Source organism: Myotis daubentonii, chromosome 12 (assembly GCF_963259705.1).
Source record: "Myotis daubentonii chromosome 12, mMyoDau2.1, whole genome shotgun sequence".
Lineage (NCBI taxonomy): Eukaryota > Metazoa > Chordata > Mammalia > Chiroptera > Vespertilionidae > Myotis > Myotis daubentonii.
Window position 1 is genome coordinate 64,600,123 of NC_081851.1, and position 20,251 is coordinate 64,620,373.

General features: G+C 46.6%; 1 protein-coding gene across 7 annotated transcripts in view; it reads right to left on the minus strand.

The window, feature by feature from the left end:
• LTBP1 (latent transforming growth factor beta binding protein 1) overlaps window positions 1-20,251 on the minus strand; it is a 342,667-nt gene that overhangs the window by 292,526 nt on the left and 29,890 nt on the right. For all 7 annotated transcript variants that reach the window (XM_059660163.1, XM_059660160.1, XM_059660158.1 and 4 more), the window contains exon 3: window positions 5,569-5,866. In XM_059660163.1, the coding sequence (XP_059516146.1) occupies window positions 5,569-5,866 (298 nt within the window). The remainder of the gene's footprint in view (window positions 1-5,568; window positions 5,867-20,251) is intronic.

Below are 20,251 nucleotides of genomic sequence, written 5' to 3' on the forward strand. Positions count from 1 at the left end.
ACAGAAGCAGGGCTCTGCTCTTCGATGTGGGTGGTACCCATACGAGTGCGATCTCACTGTTGGAAATCACTGGGCTGTGTACACTCCTGACCTGTGTGCTCCTCTCCATGCAATTTCAATTTAACTTCAATTTTTAAAAAGGTTATAATAAATGCATGTAAAAGGTTGAAATGAGTCATCGGTTCAATTTTCAGTTCTCCTCCTATGCCTAAAATGTCCTGAAATGAACACTCTACCCTTCTGCTTCTGTTCCGCATCATAAAGTAGAGATCAAAACCTCCATCTTGCCCTGGCCAGTGTGGCTCAATTGGTTGGGCATCAAGCCATGCACCAAAGGTTGCTGGTCCGATTCCCTCCCACATCTATGTTTCTTTCTTTCTCTCTCTCTTAAAGTAAATACTAAATAATAAAAATAAATAAAATTCTTTTTAAAAAAGCCTCCATCTCATAGACTGGTTGGGCAGATCAAATACAACAAGGAATACAAAGTACTTTGCAAAATGTCCAGGATTTTACAAAGGCAAACAGTATATTCCAAGACAAAAAGGTAACTTCTGCAATATAAGCATACATGGGACAATCCTTGGACAGGGATTTAGACATTTACATTGTTTTCTCCAGGTAAACATTCACTGTAACCCCGGTGTGTACCTACGCAGCTAGAGATGAAAAGCTGTGTAGCTATGATCATGGTAAGTACGGAAGCACAGAAGCGAAGCCTGGGGGAGTGTGGACAGAGTGGGGGTTGGGGGTAGGGATCCACACCGAGCAAAGTGCCCCTGCAGTCGCAGACCATTTGGGGAAACTGTCTATTTGAGTACTGGCCATTTCCTTGGCTTCTTTCAAAAGTTCAGATGCCCCAATCTCAACTACTAGTGCTACAAAAAGCTTGAACCTTCTCCCTACAGTTTTCACTGTTGGTGTTTCACTGCTGGAGGGTTTTGGGGTTTTTTCTTTAGGGCTATGAGAGAGTCCAAATAGAGGGAACAACTTTACATCTTGCCGTTGTTGTTGCTGGTAATGAGGAGAGCCGAATACGTCCAGGAACATTCCACAAAGTCTCCCATCCTTGTTGGGGTCACAGCATCTAGTTTTCTTTAAGACCTAACCACAGTGAGAGGAGGCCGAGAACTTCTCCATGGCACAGACGTCACCCAAGGCTGCCTCCGATCCACTGACCCCCGGGAAATGAGGAGAATTCACTTCTCAACACCTTTGAAGGTGCAACCCATCAACTCCATGTGGACTTTAAAGGACCTTCTCCGTATCACTTGATAAATGCTCGATGCGTTTGAATTACTCCCGTCTTATAAAAGGATGTTTTCTAATTTGCTTCTTTTCTCTTCCCCACATCCCTGGAAAGAAGATGCCGGACAGAGGGACAGTCAATGACACTGGATAAATGTAGTCCCCTCAAGTGATTTGAGACAAGGAAAAAAAAAAAAAAAAAATTTTTCCCGAGAAGCTAGCCACAACTCTTTGGAACATCAGGGTACCATAGATGATGAAAGTAGCCAGCCCCAGGGAAGAAAAAAGACTGGACCCATGTGAGCTCTCCAGATAGATTTGACATCATATCCTGAGTAAAACCAGGCTTCCTTCTCCAGCCGAAAGAGAGGGGACTGGGTACCTTGTCTCCTGCAAAAGTGCTTCCGCCTGACACAGCGCAGATAACAGCTCCCCACTTGGCAAAGCCCAGCAGGCAATTTCACACCAGTCAAAACAGCTCCATGGAGCAGCAGGAGGGCCAAAAACAAACTCTTATGGGAAACCTCAATGTATTCACGTGAATAATGATACTGGCAGGTGAGGAATAAGCTCTGGAAAGCTAAAGAGTTTTGAATGCTGTTCCCTCGTGGAGTCTCCCAGCCCCGACTTACAAGAATTAACACCTTTTTAAACAGGCAACTCAAGACAAGACCTGTGACTGAACAGTGGCAATTCTCCAAATACACTGACAGTGACAAGGGAATAACATCTACAGGATGCAATTATGAGAGTAGCCTGAAGGGTTAACATGACTTTCTAAAGGATCCAACGTTGTAAAGTTAGGTGCACGTTCAGAGCATCAGAAAAGGAGCTGCCAGAGTGTGAATGCAGCAAGATGACCCGTCATTTATTCCTTTCGTCAGCTCATGAAGTAGCCATTACTTTTTTTTTTTTTCCATTTTGTTTCATTGTGTCTTTTTGGAATTGCTTGGTTGACATCGTAGTCTTTAAAGTGGTTTTCAAGCAATCTTTAAAACTTTTTAGTACCACTAGTCTTCATCTACAACAAGTTCCAATCCATTCGTGTCCTCGATGTGGTCATTTTCAAATATATCCACAAATTCTTTGCTATTTCTCCCTCCAAGAAATACAGCTAAATTCCTCTCCCTTGGAGGGTGGTCTGACTTGGCGACTCACTTCTGATGAGTAGAATAAGGGAGAAGTGAAGGTACGCCGTTTCCAAGACTGAAGACTGAAAAGGCACGGTAGCTGTGTCTTGGCTCGCTCCAACATGGGGTCACTTGCACTGGGAGGCCACTGTCCAGTGTCATGTCGTGAGGACACTCAAGCACCTTAAAATAAGATAACTCGAGAATTTCTCAAAAGTGGCAAAATGGCCCTATCATCTGAGCTTCCTTGGCAGTTTGATTAAATATGAGTTCAGGTGATCGTGTCATTCCCTAAATTCATCAGTGGGCCAACTGCCCCCTCCCTGTGCCTTCCTCTCAAGTGATAGCCACCTATTTCAAAATCTCCTTAAGAACAGAACTGGATCTTGTGGATCTTAATACTCCCTGCAGTGCCCAAGTAACAGGGCAACCTATGAAAGGTTTTAAAGAAATTATCAGGACTGGTTAGTATCTCAGGCCATCTCTTCTCCTTACCCAAAAGCACCCAATAGACATGACATCTCTGAAGCACATTATCTAGAGGCATACCTGGGAAACAGGGCAGGCCTGGTCCCCCAAATGGTGTGATGCAATGCTGTGACTCACACAAACTTGCTGGTTTCCTGGTGCATGTAAAAGTTATGCTTGCAATATACTGTAACCTATTAAGTATGCAATAAATAGTGTTGTGTCTAAAAAATGTACATGCCTTACTTTAAAAATTCTTTATTGCTAAAAAATACTAACCACCATTGAGCCTGTTGGGGAAATGGCACCAACAGACTCACTCACCACAGGGTCGCCACAAACTTTCCATTGGTAAAAAAAACAAAACAAAAAAACCGCAATATCTGAGGGGCGCAATAAACCAAGGTGCAATAAAGGGGGCGCAATAAAACAAGGTATGCCCACAATGACTTCTATTTTCCCAAGGCCAACTTAGAGCTGAAACCTTAGCCTCCTCTTTGGCTCACAACATTCCTGTCCAAATTATGCCGCTGCTACCCAAAAAAAGAAAAAAGAAAAAGTTTGCTCCTTTATTTGACGTCTGACATATGGTTCTCACTAACAACCCATACATACACATCACAGAGGGTCACAGTCTAACAGTGGATGGTGCTATTCAAGATGAATGATGTCCCTTGTAAATGACTTCACAGTTTATGTAAGTAACGATGCTGGAAAAAAATAATTGCCGTGCACAGCAATCTGACTCTGAGTGCCAAGGCACAGTTCAACGCAGAACGGTTTTGGAGATCCGGAACAACGCCGGGAGAGAGATGCCTCGGTGTGACATAACCGAAGCTTTACATCACTTCAAGGACACAGTTACATTCGTGTTCTGGCACCAAAAAGCACCACAATCCTCTACAGAAGAGGTCAGCAAACCACAGCTCATGGGCCAAAAAGCTGGCCCACGGCCCACAAGCTAAGAATGGTTTTTGCATTTTCAAAGGGTTGAGGGGAGGAAAAAAATCAAAAGAAGAATGATATTGGGTGACACGTGAAATTTATATGACATTCAAATTTCCATAGCCATAAATAAAGTTTTATTGGAGCGGTCACGCGTTCATTTCGGCATCGTCTGTGGCTGATGTTGCGTGATGACGACAGAACTGAGGAGCTGCGACAGAAACCGTATGTCCCCCAACGCCCAAAAGGTCTGAGCCTTCACAGAAAAAGTTGGCCACCCTCCACTTCAGGGCGTGGATGCTGGGCCCTGCTGCCTCCACTCACAGCCTCGTGCTTATTCTCCCTAGTCTGCCTGCATTTTAATCCAAACACTTATTATTATTAATTATTATTATTATGGCCTTGAACAAGTTACCTAACCACACTGCACCTCATTGTCCTCATCTGTAAGTGGGGTTAACAACAGTGCCTACCACATGGGGTCATTGCAAGTTATAAGTTAATAATATACACAAAGCATTTGAAACAGTACCTGGCTAAGTCACTAAGTATTAGTTAGGAAAGCTGTTACTAAGTACTAATTATAACTACTATTCCTTCTTGCTGAGAGTTGCAGGATATAAATATTTTCCAAATAAAATGCTCACCATGTGGTTAGATTTCAAACTAGCCCCTCCCCCAATCTACTTATCACGGCAGAAGTGGAAGTCAGAGACAATAAGAAATGAGAGAAAAATGAAGAAAACCAGAAAGAAGAGGACTGAGGAGGGAATAAAAAGAGAAAGAACAAGTTAGAAGGACCCCACCCCGCGGGGACAGTAGGTGGCCTCTTCAAACGGGAAGTATAAATTAGGGTAATTTCATCCATAGGAGCAGGCTGAACAACGCCTGCGGGCGGACTGGATCCTAATGACCACGTGGGCCCTGTTCCTAGCGGGGAGAAGACACTGGAAATTCCAAGCTTACAAATGAACTCCTGGGCCAAGCCCGCGCTTAAGCTGAGGACTTCCTGTATTTTACATTCCCGGGCAAATGACAAGTGATAGTTGCGGTCAATCCTGCGTCTTGTTATCCACGCGGAGCAGCTAATTAAAAGGCACCGATCTGCGCCAGGTTCCGGGGCGGCCGAGACTCAGAGGGGCACCGGGAGACCGGCCTTGATCCAGGGTCTCATCCTGTTCGGAACAGCACTTCCCAACGCTCAGAAAAGGCCTCGTCCCCATAAATAGCACACAAGCTCATTCCCCAAAGACGCTCCTGCACGGCAGCTGGTGGGTGCATTTCACCTGCTCCTGAGGCCGGGACATTCCCTTCCCGAGGCCTCGCTTCCATCGGAATACCTTCTCTGTGCAGAGTGGGGTCCCCACCTTCTCCATGCAGCTTTAAAAATCACACCATGTCGCTTTTCAAATTATTATTTCAAAACTCGAGAGCACTCCCTCCCCCCGAAGAAAAGGATTTTTAAACTCACAGCTCCATCATAATCAAACAATTCTCTCCTATTCCCTTCCACCCCGGCTCCCTGTAATCTCGGCTCCTGCTCTGGTCTGTGCTTAGAGTAAAGCTTCCCTGCAGAGGCTAAACGCACGCATGGAGTATTTCTCAGAGACGTGGAGTGTGAGGATAACATGTGCAACCTTAAGGAAAGGGAAGGCAGACATTACTATGCAAGCACTTGCTGCACACTGTGCAGAGAAAGGAGAGTGGTTTAAAGTGTGATGCATCTAAGAGAGTAATTAAGATGCCCCCAGGCCAGAGGCAAGTTCAAAACACTCACTGAGAATGTATCTGCTGGGCGAGTCCCACGGACGGCTTGGGCTTGAGGGTCAAGGTCATCTGGGCCACGGGGCTGACCCTTGGGAGGGTGTCTGCCTTCTTCGACGAAGTGTGCTTCGCTGCTTGCTCAGGAGGGACCCAGGAGGCCGCAGCCCCGGGACCCTGCCCTGCAAACACTGGCGACGAGGTGTCCTGGGCGGCTGTCATCTCACAGGCTTTGCCCTTGGTCCCTGGTTTGCACACACAGAGTTGAGGCCGGAGACACATCCCTCCATTCTGGCACGGTGGCACACAGCTGGCTGCAGAAGGATAACAGGAAACACATTGGAAGGAAAGCATTACAGACTTTACGAATTCTTCCAAAGGCTTAGCGGCGGCATCCATCAATAGCCACCAATAAAATGAAACCCTACTTAAAGATGTCAAGATGATGAAGGTGGTGATGGCAGCTAATGTTTATTAACATCTTTCTATGTGCCGGGCACTGTTCTACTACATATCAACAAATTTTCCCAGCCAGCGTAGCTCAGTGGTTGAGTGTTGACCTATGAACCAAGAGGTCATGGTTCGATTCCCCGTCAGGGCACCTCCCTGGGTTTCGGGCTCCATCCCCAGTGTGGGGCATGCAGGAGGCAGCCGATCAATGATTCTCTCTCATCATTGATGTTTCTCTCTCTCTCTCCCTCTCCCTTCCTCTCTAAAATCAATAAAAATGTATTTTTTAAAAATTTTAATCCCCCAGCAACCGTTTTAGTAGATATTTTATTCTGCCCATTGTACTGATGAAGGAGTTTTATAGCTGCCAAAGGTCATACAATGATTAGTAGAGGGAGGATCTGGGGTTTTTACCCAAGCGAAGTAGCTGCAGAGCCATCATTCTCATCACTTTACTCTAGCTGCCTCTCAGAACTGCATCAGAAACTCGGAAAACTTATGAAAACGCTCTGCCCTTCTTTCTAAACGGTGCCCTGTGGCGTCAGTTTAAACTTTAGGCATCCAGATAAGACTTGGCAAAGGAACAAAAGCTCAAGCCCAACCACAGCCCCCTCAAAAAGTGCTCCAGACTTCATCTTGCACAAGCCCCAGAGCTCAGAGACAATCTTTCAGAAATGGGGTCCAGCCCACTTTTTTTTTTATGTGAGAGAAATTCCAGATTTAAGAGGTTGAGAGTCGCCCAATATACATTTTTATGCATTTGCCAGCGCACTGTCCATCATCCCTAATTTCATAATGAAAGACAACCCAACAGAAACAGCCTCCTCATCTCCTACTTTCGAGGATGTGTGTGTGTACTTTGCATCACCAGGCTTGTGGCCAAGCAGAGTTTTAAAGTCAGGAGGGCTCTTTGTCTCCGGCACAGTAAGTGGATTTTATCGGTCCCGTGGGAGTGCACATGTTACTGACATTAGTTTTATTAGGTTAATGTCATTGGCCTACAAACATCATTTCTTCAGCCCCTTCTTTATTTGTCCAAATACAGGTGTGTACGCCAACCTTTGGCCATCAGTGCACCTTGGACTGAAACTCTTTTTTTTTTTTTTAATATATTTTATTGATTTTTTACAGAGAGGAAGGGAGAGAGATAGAGAGTTAGAAACATCGATGAGAGAGAAACATCGATCAGCTGCCTCCTGCACATCTCCTACTGGGGATGTGCCCGCAACCTAGGTACATGCCCTTGACTGGAATCAAACCCAGGACCTTTCAGTCCACAGGCCGACGCTCTATCCACTGAGCCAAACCGGTTTTGGCTTGACTGAAACTCTTGGTCCTGAGGGAGATAAGACTAAATCTCCCCTAACATTAAATGCAAGATTCAGTCCACAGACAACTGTGAAGTGGGTGAGGGGTATGAGCCAGAGGAGGCTCAGTATGGAAAACGGAAAAGGCCTGAAACCTACTGATTTTCTTTAAAAGAGAGACGACACTCTTCCCATCTTTCTACAATATGAGTCCTATTAGTTGCAGCAAATAATGACAAGAAATGAGTGTCAAGTATCAGAACACTAAGCTGACAAATTTTCCAAAAGTTGAGAAGGCTTCTTAAAAAAGAAAAAGATAAGAAAGAGGGGGAGGGAGAGAGAGGGGGAGAGAGGGAGAGTGCAGAGAGGGAGAGAGGGAGAACGAGAGGGAGGGAGGGAGAGAGAGAGAAAGGAAGACGGATGCAGCCAGCTCCCTAGGTGACCTTGGGGCAAGTTACTTAACCTTGGCCTCTGCACCTTACATGTTTGGGGGCAGAGGGAGGGCAGTAGCTGCTTATGCTAAAATGGTCCCCACGGGTCTTCCCATATGAGGCTTCTAGAATTCAAAGTCAAACACGACGCACTTCTGGAGTTCAGGATTCTAATGTATCAGCGCTTTCCTGGCGGGTAATCATCGGGTCCCTTCTGGGCCCTGGGTATTTATGGAATGTCCCTGAATGGAAACAGGCTCCACCCGGGGAGAACAGCAGCGGCCGTGAGCGAGCGAGGACTGGACTGGCTTCCACAGCCAGCTCTGCCAGAGAGCCCCTCGGGCACTTCCATGTGCGCATTCTCCTCATGCTTTCCATTAGGGCCAGCGTTTCAGTTTAACATCTGAGAGTGATTTCCGCTTCTCCTCCCTCCCAAGGTGTAGCCTGCTAATCCCCCAGGGAGGCTGCCCAGACAGCGCAGCCTGCAGAAGCTGGTACCTGTGGAGGCCAAGGCCTAGAGTCCCCCCGCCCCACCTCCCTGCCCCCCCCCCTCGAGTGCCACTGAGAAGGCACAGTAAGACCTCTCCTTGGGAGGACATGGAGGGATTACAAGTGAAAAGGGGCAGAGACTGTTCTTAACGCATCAAATGCTGTATGTGGTAGGGGGACAGGGAAAGAATAATAAGAGAAAGAATTTGAACCACAAAAATTTTCTACTGGAAGAAAAAGAACATGGTATGTAATCGTGTGACTCTGCACAAGACCTCCCTCTTGCAGTGAATTGTGAAAGGACAGTGAGGAGGAGGATTCGACAATTTCCTCTTCCTCCCACCCCAGGAGGTTCTGGCAGCAGCCCCTTGGAGCAGGCAGGCAGAAGGGGCTGGCTCCAGCTGGGGGGTTTCTGGGGGGCAGATTCCCTAACTGCCAAGACAAGCCCCTCACCTGACATGAGAAGCCAAACTCATGTGCTGCAACCAGACTTCACCAAGCCCTCTCTCCTACCCTGCTTGGGCCTCAGGCGGCAGTGGTTCTCACAGGGCACTTCTCAGCGTGTGGCGCCGGGACCAGCGTCGCCTGGGAACACTTCCGAGATGCCCTTTGTCGGCTGCTCCGTCCAGAACTGGAGCCCAGCAGTCTGACCGCCCTCCCGGTGGGTCCGACGCACACTTGAGTTTGCAAACCACTGACCGACAGCATTTAGAAGCACAGGCTTCCACCAGCCGATTTTTTTGAGGATTCCTATTTTTATCATGGCAAGTTTAGTGTTTTCACACTACCCGTGCTTTCATTGCATTGAATTCTTGCTGTGATAAAAGTGTTTGTTTTATGTGGCCCTTTTATGTTGAATGCAAAAAATAAAAATAAATGTTTCATGGTACCAAATTCTCAAGATAAATATGGGTCCCTCCCAAGAGTTTAGACATATGGTCACCAGCGACTTCATGGCCGGCATAAACGTGTGCAGGCATTTATGAGAAAACTGCTATTCTGAGGTGTTGGGCTATGTGGAATATTACACATACATATTACAGAAGTACTTTGACCATGTTGTTTCCACCATTTGATTCTGCATTTTCCTGGCCAGCTGTGGGTCGGCACCATGAGTCACCATTACATGAAGATCTTATCAGAGGGCTGGGAAGTGGGTCTCAGGCTCGGCTGCACCTTAGAATCAGCTGGGGAGCTTTGAAAACTCTCAGAAACCCAGGCCTAAGATGGGAGAGGGGTGAGGAGAGCGGTGAGAAGGGGGAAGGGATGGAGATGTACAAGCTGCCAGTTACGAAAACAGTCGCAGGGATGTAAAGCACAGCACAGGGAATACAGTCCATGATACTGTAATAACTACGTACGGTGTCAGATGGGTACTAGGTTTATCGAGGTGGTCACTTTGTAAATTATATAAATGCCTGATCATCAGGTTATGCACCTGCAACTAATTATTACATGTCAACTGTCGTTGAAAATTTTTTTACATTAAAAATAAAAAAACAAGGCCCAGGCCTAACGCCAGCAAACTGAATCAGAAACTCTGGGGGATGGAGCTCAGGCATCAGTATCTTTACTTTGTGTTACATCTCCAAGTGACTGCAACCGGCAGCCAATCGGTCAGGGAACAAAACCCTCATCCAGACTGCGGACAGACCAGTCTTCCTCAAATGTAGCTCTAGAATTTTCCCTCCTTCATTCAACAACTTTCAGCACATTGTAGCTGCCCCTGAAATACATCGAGACCCTCTACATCCAGCCCCACCCCACCCCCACCATCATTGGCTTCTCGCCCATCCCTGCAGAAGCACACAGGTGACCCATCCTGAAGCAGGGCCCTTGGAGTTCTGCTCTTCTGAAAGCCCCCCCTTTCTATGAGGTCTTGCCCAAATGCCCCCCACCCACCGTGAACCTGTGTCCCATTTCATCATTCACTTCACATTTCATATGTGCTTTTGCCGGGGTCCAACCCCAGCAGGTCCAGGGGTCCCCAAAGGTATGGACAGAGTCAGCGAAGAAGGAATGACACGGAGACAGTGTTCAGTTGATCAGCAGCCTAGCCAGGATCTACAGCCAGGATCTCCGGCCAAGTTCTGGTCTGGATCTCCAGAGAGGTTCTGCTTCAGATCTCCAGCGAGGTTCTGTAGCCATGTTCCCTCGCTAGGTTCTTCAGCCAGGTTCTGTCCAGGTTCTCCAGCCAGGTTCAGTCACCAGGTTCTAGTCAGGTTCTCTTGCCAATTTCTGTAGTCAGGTTCAGTCCAGGATCTTTTGCCATGTTCTCTCCAGCGAAGTTCTTCTGCCTGTAGGTTCTGTGTAGGTTCTGTCTGTAGGTTCTCTCTTCTAAGTTCTGTGTTTTTCTGTCTTGTTACATCTGTATTTTTAACAGTTGATTCAATCCTATCAATCTCTATTACAAAGGTTAGGGCGTTTCTTATCTCCATTCCAGGGAGTAAAGATTATGTAGCTTAAGCATGATTGTTCCTAGTTAAAGTGATTAATTAGCCGCCTGGCACTTAGTTGAGGGGTTTTATTCCCTCCCTAACTTCAGGGGAAAATCCCTACCTGGGGAAACAACCTTTCTCAGAGACCTTGGTTAAAACACATAGTGCCAAGAAGGTGAGCAAACATATTAAGAACAGTATGCCATATATGCCAGGTCCCTTGAAACAGCAAGCATGGACCGGCTCCCGGCATGCTTTCACTTATTATTAAGCATCTTTTAATAAGGTTCTCCTATTGCCCAACTGGATTCTAAACTGGGCAGTCAGACCATTGGCTTCTACATAACTTAGATACCCAAGGACGGGAGCCTGAACTTCACCTTGGTTGAATAACTGATGTGAATGTAGAGCCCCTCCTTTGCTAAGGATGCTGGGATGTCAGGACATCTGTAAAGGGAAGGTAACCAACCAATGGGCTCTTAATGCATTCCATAATAACACCCGCACCTCCAGACTTAGTTTGCATGTTGTTGGACCAAAGAGTCTCCAAACCCTCCAAGATGTTTTAAAATCACAATTATGTTAAAATATTCTCTGCACATGTATAAGGAAGGTCTGTAGTGGCATTTCACAGTATGCTTGTTAAAGAAAGTTCCAGAAGCTCAGGCCCCGTGGGTTCTAGAAGAACTCTGAAGGGGGGTCATTCTGAAACAACTGGTCAAGGACTGACAGAAGAGAATATAGCAATGGGCTGGGGGATCGGTGACAAGCTACTGAACTTCCAGCACAAACACACATAAAGGGAATTCGCCCAAGAAGCTCAAGTGCAGTAGAAACAAGAAGAGCTTCTGAGAGAGACTCCGTTTGTGAAAGGACGTGTGGAGGGGGTCCCAACTCATAAAGCAGATAATCCAATGAAAAGACGCAAGATAAGCACGCTGAGTTCACCCTCTACCTACCCCCTCCGTTCCAAACACAACAGCGATTCTGAAAGGTGTTTGTTTTTAGGTTAAAAAGCTAGGTTTCCACGGTTGGCCAGGCTGGAATAACTGTTACCAAACAAGCCATTTTTCCATAAACAACTAAAAGCATGGACGAAAGATACAAAACAGCTGTTGTCGAGCCCAAGACAACTAGCAAGTGAGGACAGTGAACCCTGAGAGAAGGAAACCAAAGAGGTGAGCCCACGAGCACCCCGACCACCTGCAGCAGGCACTTTGCAGGCCGAGGCACCAGGAGGCACCGAACAGAAAACGGTGGAGTCCTGAGCCGAGACCTCAGGAGGCTGAGCGGGAGCCTGCAGGGCGGGTGCTGGAGAGCTGAGACCTCAGGAGGCTGAGTGGTGGGAGCCTGCAGGGCGGATGCTGGAGAGCTGAGACCTCAGGAGGCTCAGTGGTGGGAGCCTGCAGGGCGGATGCTGGAGAGCTGAGACCTCAGGAGGCTGAGTGGTGGGAGCCTGCAGGGCGGGTGCTGGAGAGCTGAGACCTCAGGAGGCTGAGTGGTGGGAGCCTGCAGGGCGGGTGCTGGAGAGCTGAGACCTCAGGAGGCTGAGTGGGAGCCTGCAGGGCGGGTGCTGGAGAGCTGAGACCTCAGGAGGCTGAGTGGTGGGAGCCTGCAGGGCGGGTGCTGTAGTGCTGAGACCTCAGGAGGCTGAGTGGTGGGAGCCTGCAGGACGGGTGCTGGAGAGCTGAGACCTCAGAAGGCTGAGCGGGAGCCTGCAGGGCGGGTGCTGGAGAGCTGAGACCTCAGGAGGCTGAGTGGTGGGAGCCTGCAGGGCGGGTGCTGGAGAGCTGAGACCTCAGGAGGCTGAGTGGGAGCCTGCAGGGCGGGTGCTGGAGAGCTGAGACCTCAGAAGGCTGAGCGGGAGCCTGCAGGGCGGGTGCTGGAGAGCTGAGACCTCAGGAGGCTGAGTGGGAGCCTGCAGGGCGGGTGCTGGAGAGCAGAGACCTGCACACCCATAGCCTTGGGATCACCCTGGCGCCTCCGCCCGACACTAAACGCACAGGGCGAGGGCAATACATCTGCCTAAAGTGTTAGCAATGACTTAGGGAAACAGGAACTCATGTCCTGCTCATGGGAATATATTTTATATCACCTCCGCAAAAGGCACTCTGGCAATACCTAGTAAGTTTCTAATGTGAAAACCCAGCAATTTCACTTATAGGCTTGTGGAGATATATGCAGGAATCTTCACTACACACCAATTATGTGGGAAAATACTGGCATTGATAGATAAATTCATAAACTATGCTATATTCATTCATACAATGGAATGCCATACAGCAGTTAAAACCATGAGCTGGACCTATCAAAATAGATGGGCCCACCCTAGCCAGTTTGGCTCAGTGGATAGAGTGTCAGCCTGCGGACTGAAGGGTCCCAGGTTCAATTCCGGTCAAGGGCACATGCCTTGGTTGTGGTCTCGATCCCCAGTAGGGGGCGTGCAGGAGGCAGCCATCAATGATTCTCTCTCTTCATTGCTGTTTCTATCTCTCCCTTTCCCTTCCTCTCTGAAATGAATTAAAATGTGTGTGTGTGTGTGTGTGTGTGTGTGTATACACATGAAATAGATGGACTCTGAAAAAATAACAATAACATTGCCTAAAATAAATCAATGTATATGATGTTATTTTATACTGTTACTTCTGTGATCATATTATAACTGTCTGTGTCAATAAACGACATAAAACAATACTATTTGTTTTTATGGATACACAGGAAATCAGTAAAAGCATAACATATGACTGGGTTCACACTAAGTTCATGTCAGTGATCACCTCAGGGAAGGAAGGGGAACAACAGTAAAGAAGGAAATAGGTCACTTTATGGGAATACTTTCCCTTTAAAAAAAAAAAAGATGGGTAGCAAATATGACAACAAGTAGACCTATATTAACTATGGGTAGTAGACACATAAGGGTTTACTGTTATATCCTTTGTACTTTTCTGTATATTTTTCAGTTTTTAAAAACCAAAATAATTTTTTAAAAATCCAACAAAGGCAACTGAGAATTGAAGGTAAGTTAAACTTGTTCCTTAAGCACAGGGTGAAGGGGTGACGATAAGGATGAGGTCAGTCAAGGTGGCAGAAATTGCCACCATGACAACCATGAACTCAATTTGCAAATACCGGGCTCGAAGAAAGCGGAGACCCCCACATCAAGACCCGGGTGAGCAGGATGGGCAACAAAATCGGGCTCCATCCATCCCACCACGCTGGTCTCTGAAATTACTCCTTCGTCATTTGAAACAGTCAAATTCTCAGCTTCCCCCATCCCACAGTAAACACCCTCGGATTTGTCCACACGTGAATCCGCCTCCAGTTTGACAAGCTGTTCCGAGTGTTATCTAAATGCTCCGTGACTGTATTTTTAGGAAGGAGCCCGTGCCCTGAAGCCCAGGCTCTGTTGCTTTTACTTCTAAAAAAGTCGCTCCTGGTTATATTTGAAACCGTCCCAGCACACACAGGGCAAACAGTGTGACTCTGCCCCTGGCCCTTCTCTCTGAACAAGTTGCAGCATGCCCCCGCATGTGTCCCGGGAGAAGGAGGAGTCTGTGTCTCCTGTGATCACAGGCAGCAGGTGGGAAATTGCTTTGCTCTGCGTTCCTCACAGTAATTCCCAGCTGCCCTCTGACGTCACTCAATAACACTCAGTGATATCAGATCACAAGAACCCAGCATGAGGTCACAGTTAGGTCTGCTCTACCTCCGTCTGCTCCGTGTACCAAACCCAAATGACTGCTGTACTTTCCGTGTCAATGTCTCTGGGCCAGCTTCCTCCAAAATCTCGAAAGAGCAAAGAATATTAGCATCACGTCCCCATGCCTTTTCTCTCCAGCCTCGTGGGATAATGAAGAAGTCCATGTCAGCCCGTTTTTTTAGGGAGGCAAACCAATCACCAATGCACTTACTAACCCTTAGGGGATCTGACTGTTATGAAAAGTCGTGTGAAACGCTTCAGGGGGGTGTGTGTGCTTGGATCGCTCTCCCCCTCCAAGGCAGGCTGTCATACAGCACAGGCTTTCTCCCCACCATTGCTGTCCTACCCATTCCTTCCCTAATCTACTCTCAAGTGACAACTTAACCCAGCAGACAGTCAGGTGGTCGGACACCGCACACAGCCTACAGAACTCGAGACACAAGGTTGTGTGATGTCCTGGGCCCCATCTGCCTCGTTCCCCGGGAGCTGCGTTCTGGAAGGCGGAGGTTCTCAGAGCCTGAGCTCAGCAGGAGGGGCTTGTTACCCTGTGACTGGATTTAAAATAGGAGGCTCCCGGGGGCCAAACACACTCCGCCCAATGCCATCAATAACTGTGAAATCACTCACGAAACAGAACATAATTAAAAGTCGTAAGTCATGTGAATGGAAAACCCACCCGCAGTTTTTCAGGGTTCAGTTTCTGGTCTTATTACTGCCATTTTATGAAGTTGTTTTGTTTTGTTTTTTAAGTCAGTGGGGGGGGGGGAGAGGAAAAGAAAACAAAGCTAAAGATCTACAGTTTAGACTATATGAACATGTAATTAAAAATAGCAAGAGCGCACAGGCCGGTGTGCCCAGTGGTTAGAGCATCTGCCCACTCACCTGAAGGGTCACGGATTCGATTCCTAGTCAAGAGCACACACCTGAGTTTTGGGTTCACTCCCTGCCCTCACTCCCTGCCCCCAGTCAGGGCACATGCGGGAGGCAACCAGTCCATGTGTCTCTTTCACATGGATGTTTCTCTCTCTCTCTCCTCCTCCCTCCCTCCCTCCCTCCCTTCCACTTTCTTTGAAAAGCAATGAAAAAAAATCCTCAGGTGAGGATTTAAAAAAATAATAAATAATAAATAGCAAAAGTAAGAAGAGAGAAAAAAATAGAAAAAAATTTCAGAAAATGCTGTTATTTAGAAGTACTAATAAAAGTTGTCTTTAACAAATTAAAAAAATTGAAACAAAAAGATCAGAAATAGACAATTAAGACAAAAGAAAATGTAATTGGTAAATAAACTTGTGGGGTCATGTGCAAATGAATTAAGTCATCCAAAGAAATGCAAACTCAAACATGAAGAAACAATATTATGCCTACTTAATTTTTTAAAAGACATAAAATTATTAATACATACTGCTGCAAAGATGGTAACATAATGGTACACACCTTTTAGAAAGCAGTTTTACAAAATGTTTCAAATATTTTAGCAGCCTCATTTCTAGAAATGTATCCTAAGAGTCAAAAAAGGAAATATCTATGTACATATATGTCCAGCAGTGTTATTTATACCAATATGCATGCAAAAGAACCACACAGGTTAGGTAAAGTTTGGTATTATAGCCATTCGAAATTAGAATTATAAAGTTGATACTAGTAAAGTGAATAAAAACACAAGGTTACTTTGCTATTCATTCAGTAAGTCATTTATTAAACACATCTAATAGTATAATTCCATCTTGTACACTAAGGTTAGTACATATGTATAACTATAAATTTTTGACAAATCCTGAGTTTTACAGACTGTGAACTATTATGCACATATAAAGTATTATTATAATTAACAGCTTTGTTGTTCATTGAGGGACCATGTATTTCTAAATAATAACTCTAAAACCTTGCTATAATCCCATATTCTCTTCCTTCGTTATTAAAACATTGAGCCCCTCCGACATGCTAGCCCTGTATCAAAAACTGTGGATGAAAAGATGAAGGAGACAAACTTCCCACTGTCAAAGAGATCCGAATCCAGTAGGGAAGACAGATAAATGTAGAAAAAAATCACCATACAGCTCTGTGTTGGAATATAAAGGTATAGAGCAAATGAGAAATGAGGGGCCCTGATTGGGCAACTGACAGATATTTGTGAATTATTATATTCAAGGGACCAAAAAGTATACAAGGAATTCTTAGAATTGTGTATTTCTTTGTGGAGCTATAGAAGCCACCTGCCCAGGCTCACCTAGTGATGGAACTGCCCCCAGCTCTGTACCTGTAGGCCAGTTGTCAAGTTTAACCCCTGCCTCAGGTCTTCACTGAACAAAATGCTGAACGACAGTTTTGCACTAGACATAGTCACATGCCTACAAACAGTGCTGTAGACGAAAAAGCACCATCTCTGCCCCATGAGTCTCACAGCCAGAGGGCTGATTATAATTACTCTAAGCGTTTCAGACAGAGAATGGTGTGCTGTGCGGGCCCATCCCTGTGGAACTCTGGGTATTAGGAAAGACCTCCCTCCCTGAGATCATGAACTTAAGATCAGATCTGAATGCTGAGAGAAATAAGTAACACATAAGCCTGGCCCCGGCGTGGACAGCCAGACGTTAATGGTGAAACCCACCAAAAAGCCATTAAGAAGCAAAATGCAATGGGCTCTACTAATTCACAAATGACATTTCCTAAAAGATCAGGCTCAGGGGAGTGGGGAAGGCATTACAGTATATTCATGAACATGTGTCCAGGATGCTGGTCCAGTATGACTGAACGTCACCTGCAGAGACACTGCCCTGGAAGTCAGGAACGAACTCCTGATGCCCATCCTCACCATGGCAACACCTGTTCTGGGTGTGCTAGTCGATGCCGTACTATATGGAAGAGAGAGAGGCGTGCAGTGTCCATGGGTGCAGGCTCTGTAAAGCTGCTGGCCTTGCTTCAGGAGTAAGCCAAGCATGTCAAAATGGCCCTCCGGCCCCAAGTTTGACATGCTTGGAGTGAGCTCTAGAAACACTCAGGCCTATTGGTGTTATATCGTTCCTAATCTAGATTTTATATTCAAACTAGAGGCCTCAGTGCACTAAATCGTGCGCGGGTAGGGTCCCTAGGCCTAGCCTGCCATCAGGGCCATCTTCTGCCGGCTCGACAGTCCCCAGTCCCAGCCCGCTATCCAGTTCGCGTGGTTCCCCACTCGCCATGCTGCGATCGGAGCCTGCAGGTCGAGCGGTCGTTCCGCCCGTTACACTTTTGGTCGCTGGCCTTTTATTATGTAGGATACGAGCACTGCAGTGTGACACTTAATATAGCGTACAAGTAAACACAGAAATATCCCACCCAGGAGCAACAAGGAGCAGATGACAATGGTGGAATGTGGTACAGCTATTGGAGACAATGTTTGTAAGACATTCTGAATGACACAGGATAGTGCTCATGATGTAATGCCATGCTTGAAAACAGTCCCCACTCTCTCTGGAACTCATTCCAATCAGCCTTGGACTATAGTTGGCCTGAGAACAGATGATGTGGGAGTTACCAGTGACCTCCAGGCTGCCCACCCAGAGGGCCTCTCCCTCCTTGAACAAGAGTGGCGTGGATCCATAGGTCAGCTCCTCCCTCCTCCCCACTTCCTCCGTTTGGCTGAGAGGTCACACCCGACCTCACCATGGACCCTTTCTCAGTCTCCCTCTGGCTCTCCCTTCTCTTCCTGATCTCTAGATGTTGACATTTCCCAGGGCTGGCCTGGTCCTTGGGCCCGTGTCCTGGTGATCTCATTCAGTCCGTGCTTTGATGTCCACCGAGGCTGTGCCCACATTTAGGTCTCAGTCCTGGACGTCCTTTCTGAACTCCAGAGTCCCATGTCCAACTGCCTCCCCGTAGAGATCTAACAGGCTCTCAAAGTCAGCTCCTGTGGATTCCCCTCCCCGACCCCAAACGCCACAGCCTGCTCCTCCTAGCATCCACCACCTTGCAGCGCCCTGCCGTTCCCCCAGTTGCTCACCCAGTGTGTGAGGCTGCTAGGGCTGCTGTGACAAAGCCACACACCTGGAGGCTTCAATAGCAGAAAGTCGTGTCTCCCAGTCCTGGAGGCTACAGGGGTCTAACATCGAGGTGTCGGAGGGGCTGGTTCCTTCCGAGGCCGTGGGAGAGAACCTGGCCATTCCTCTCTCCCAGCTTCCCACAGCTGCAGGCATTCCCTGGCTTCTGAAGCTGCTACCCCCGTGTCATCACATGTGCTCCTCTATGTGGGTCTGTGACCAGACATCCTGTTCTTATACAGACACCAGTCATGTTGGATTAGCACCCCTCCCCTCCAGGATGACTTCTTCTTAACCAAGTCCATTGGCAATTACTCTAATTCTAAAGAAGGTTCTATTCTGAGGCACTAGGGACTAAGACGTCAACATGCGAACTGGATTGTGGCAGTCGTATTTCGACCCATAACACCAAGTTATCACCATATTTGACTCTTCTTTTTCTCTTATACCACACGTCCACTTCATCGCTGAATCCTCTTGGCTCTACCTTGAAAAATATCCTGAATCTAACCATGTCTTACCACCTCCCCTCAAACCTTACTGCCCGCTACTTTGTCCCCTGGAGTCAGTCCACTCTCACCAGCAGCCAGAGGGAGCCTTTAGAACCAAAGTCAGGTCACATCACCCCTCTGCTCTAAACCTTAAAGGTGTCCCTCTCACCCAGTGGAATGCAAAGCCCTTATTTGCACAGCCTGCAGGTCTCTGCCACCCCTCCCCCGTCACATCCCAGCCCCTCTCAACACCATCCCCCATCACACTGCCTCCCTGGCTAGTCCCTGGGCTCAGCATACCTGCCTGGCCCTTGCCTGGCTATTTGCTCACATATTCCCAGGGGAACACTGCCTTCCGCATCGCTCAGCCTCCCCGTGACATTAGCTCCAGCAGTCTCTGAGCCTCCATTCCCTTACTCTACCTTACTTTTCTTCAAAGCACTTATTCCTACCTAACATTATATATTTATCTACTCATTGTCTGTTTCTCCCCCTAAGACATCATTTCCACAGGAGAGAGACAATGTGGGTCACTGCTTTTACCCTGGAGTCTAGAATAATGTCTAGCTCACAGAAGATAATCAATAAATGAGTGCTGAATGAACACATGACTGACGGCTAGAAGAAAAATACACTTAAATGCTAACGTGAAGTATTCACCTGTGAGTGGTGAAATTACACGTTATTAAATTTTTTTGGTTTATGCTATATTATACTTTCCATGTTTTTCTAAAATGGCCTGTTATTACTTGGATAGCACAGCAAAAATCAACACTTTTCTTTTTGGAAAAGGTAGGTTAATTCACTTAAAGTCTAGTTTAAACATGCTTAAATTTTTAAGGGCTGTAATTCCTACAATGTAAACAAAATGTGAGGCAGAGTACCAAGCACTAGACTTTATGATAACTGTACTATACTGGAACTTACATTATCTTTACTTTGAAACTTACTCTTAACGCACTGTGATTGGGTAATACGTCTAGCACTTTCATTAACATGGTTAATGTGTTTGAAAAGCTGACTTCTCTTATTTGCATCAACCGAAAATGTTAAACAAGAGAAGCTCTTTCAAAAATCACAGCAATAAAAATGAACTTTATCAGGCCAAAACAACTGCCAAATTGAGAACTGAGTCTCTGAAACTTGGATTAAAACAAAGGGAAAGAAAGAACTACAACTTTACTTTTTAAACTTTATTTTGATTAGGGAGTGTCACCTAGTGGTAAAGAAAGCACTTAAGCCAGGCAGCCCAAACCAAGCCCCAGCTCAGACACTGACGAGCTGTTTGCCCTTGAATATATTTCTTTTTCTTTTTTTATATATATATTTTTATTGATTAAGATATTACATATGTGTCCTTGTCCCCACGTTACCCTC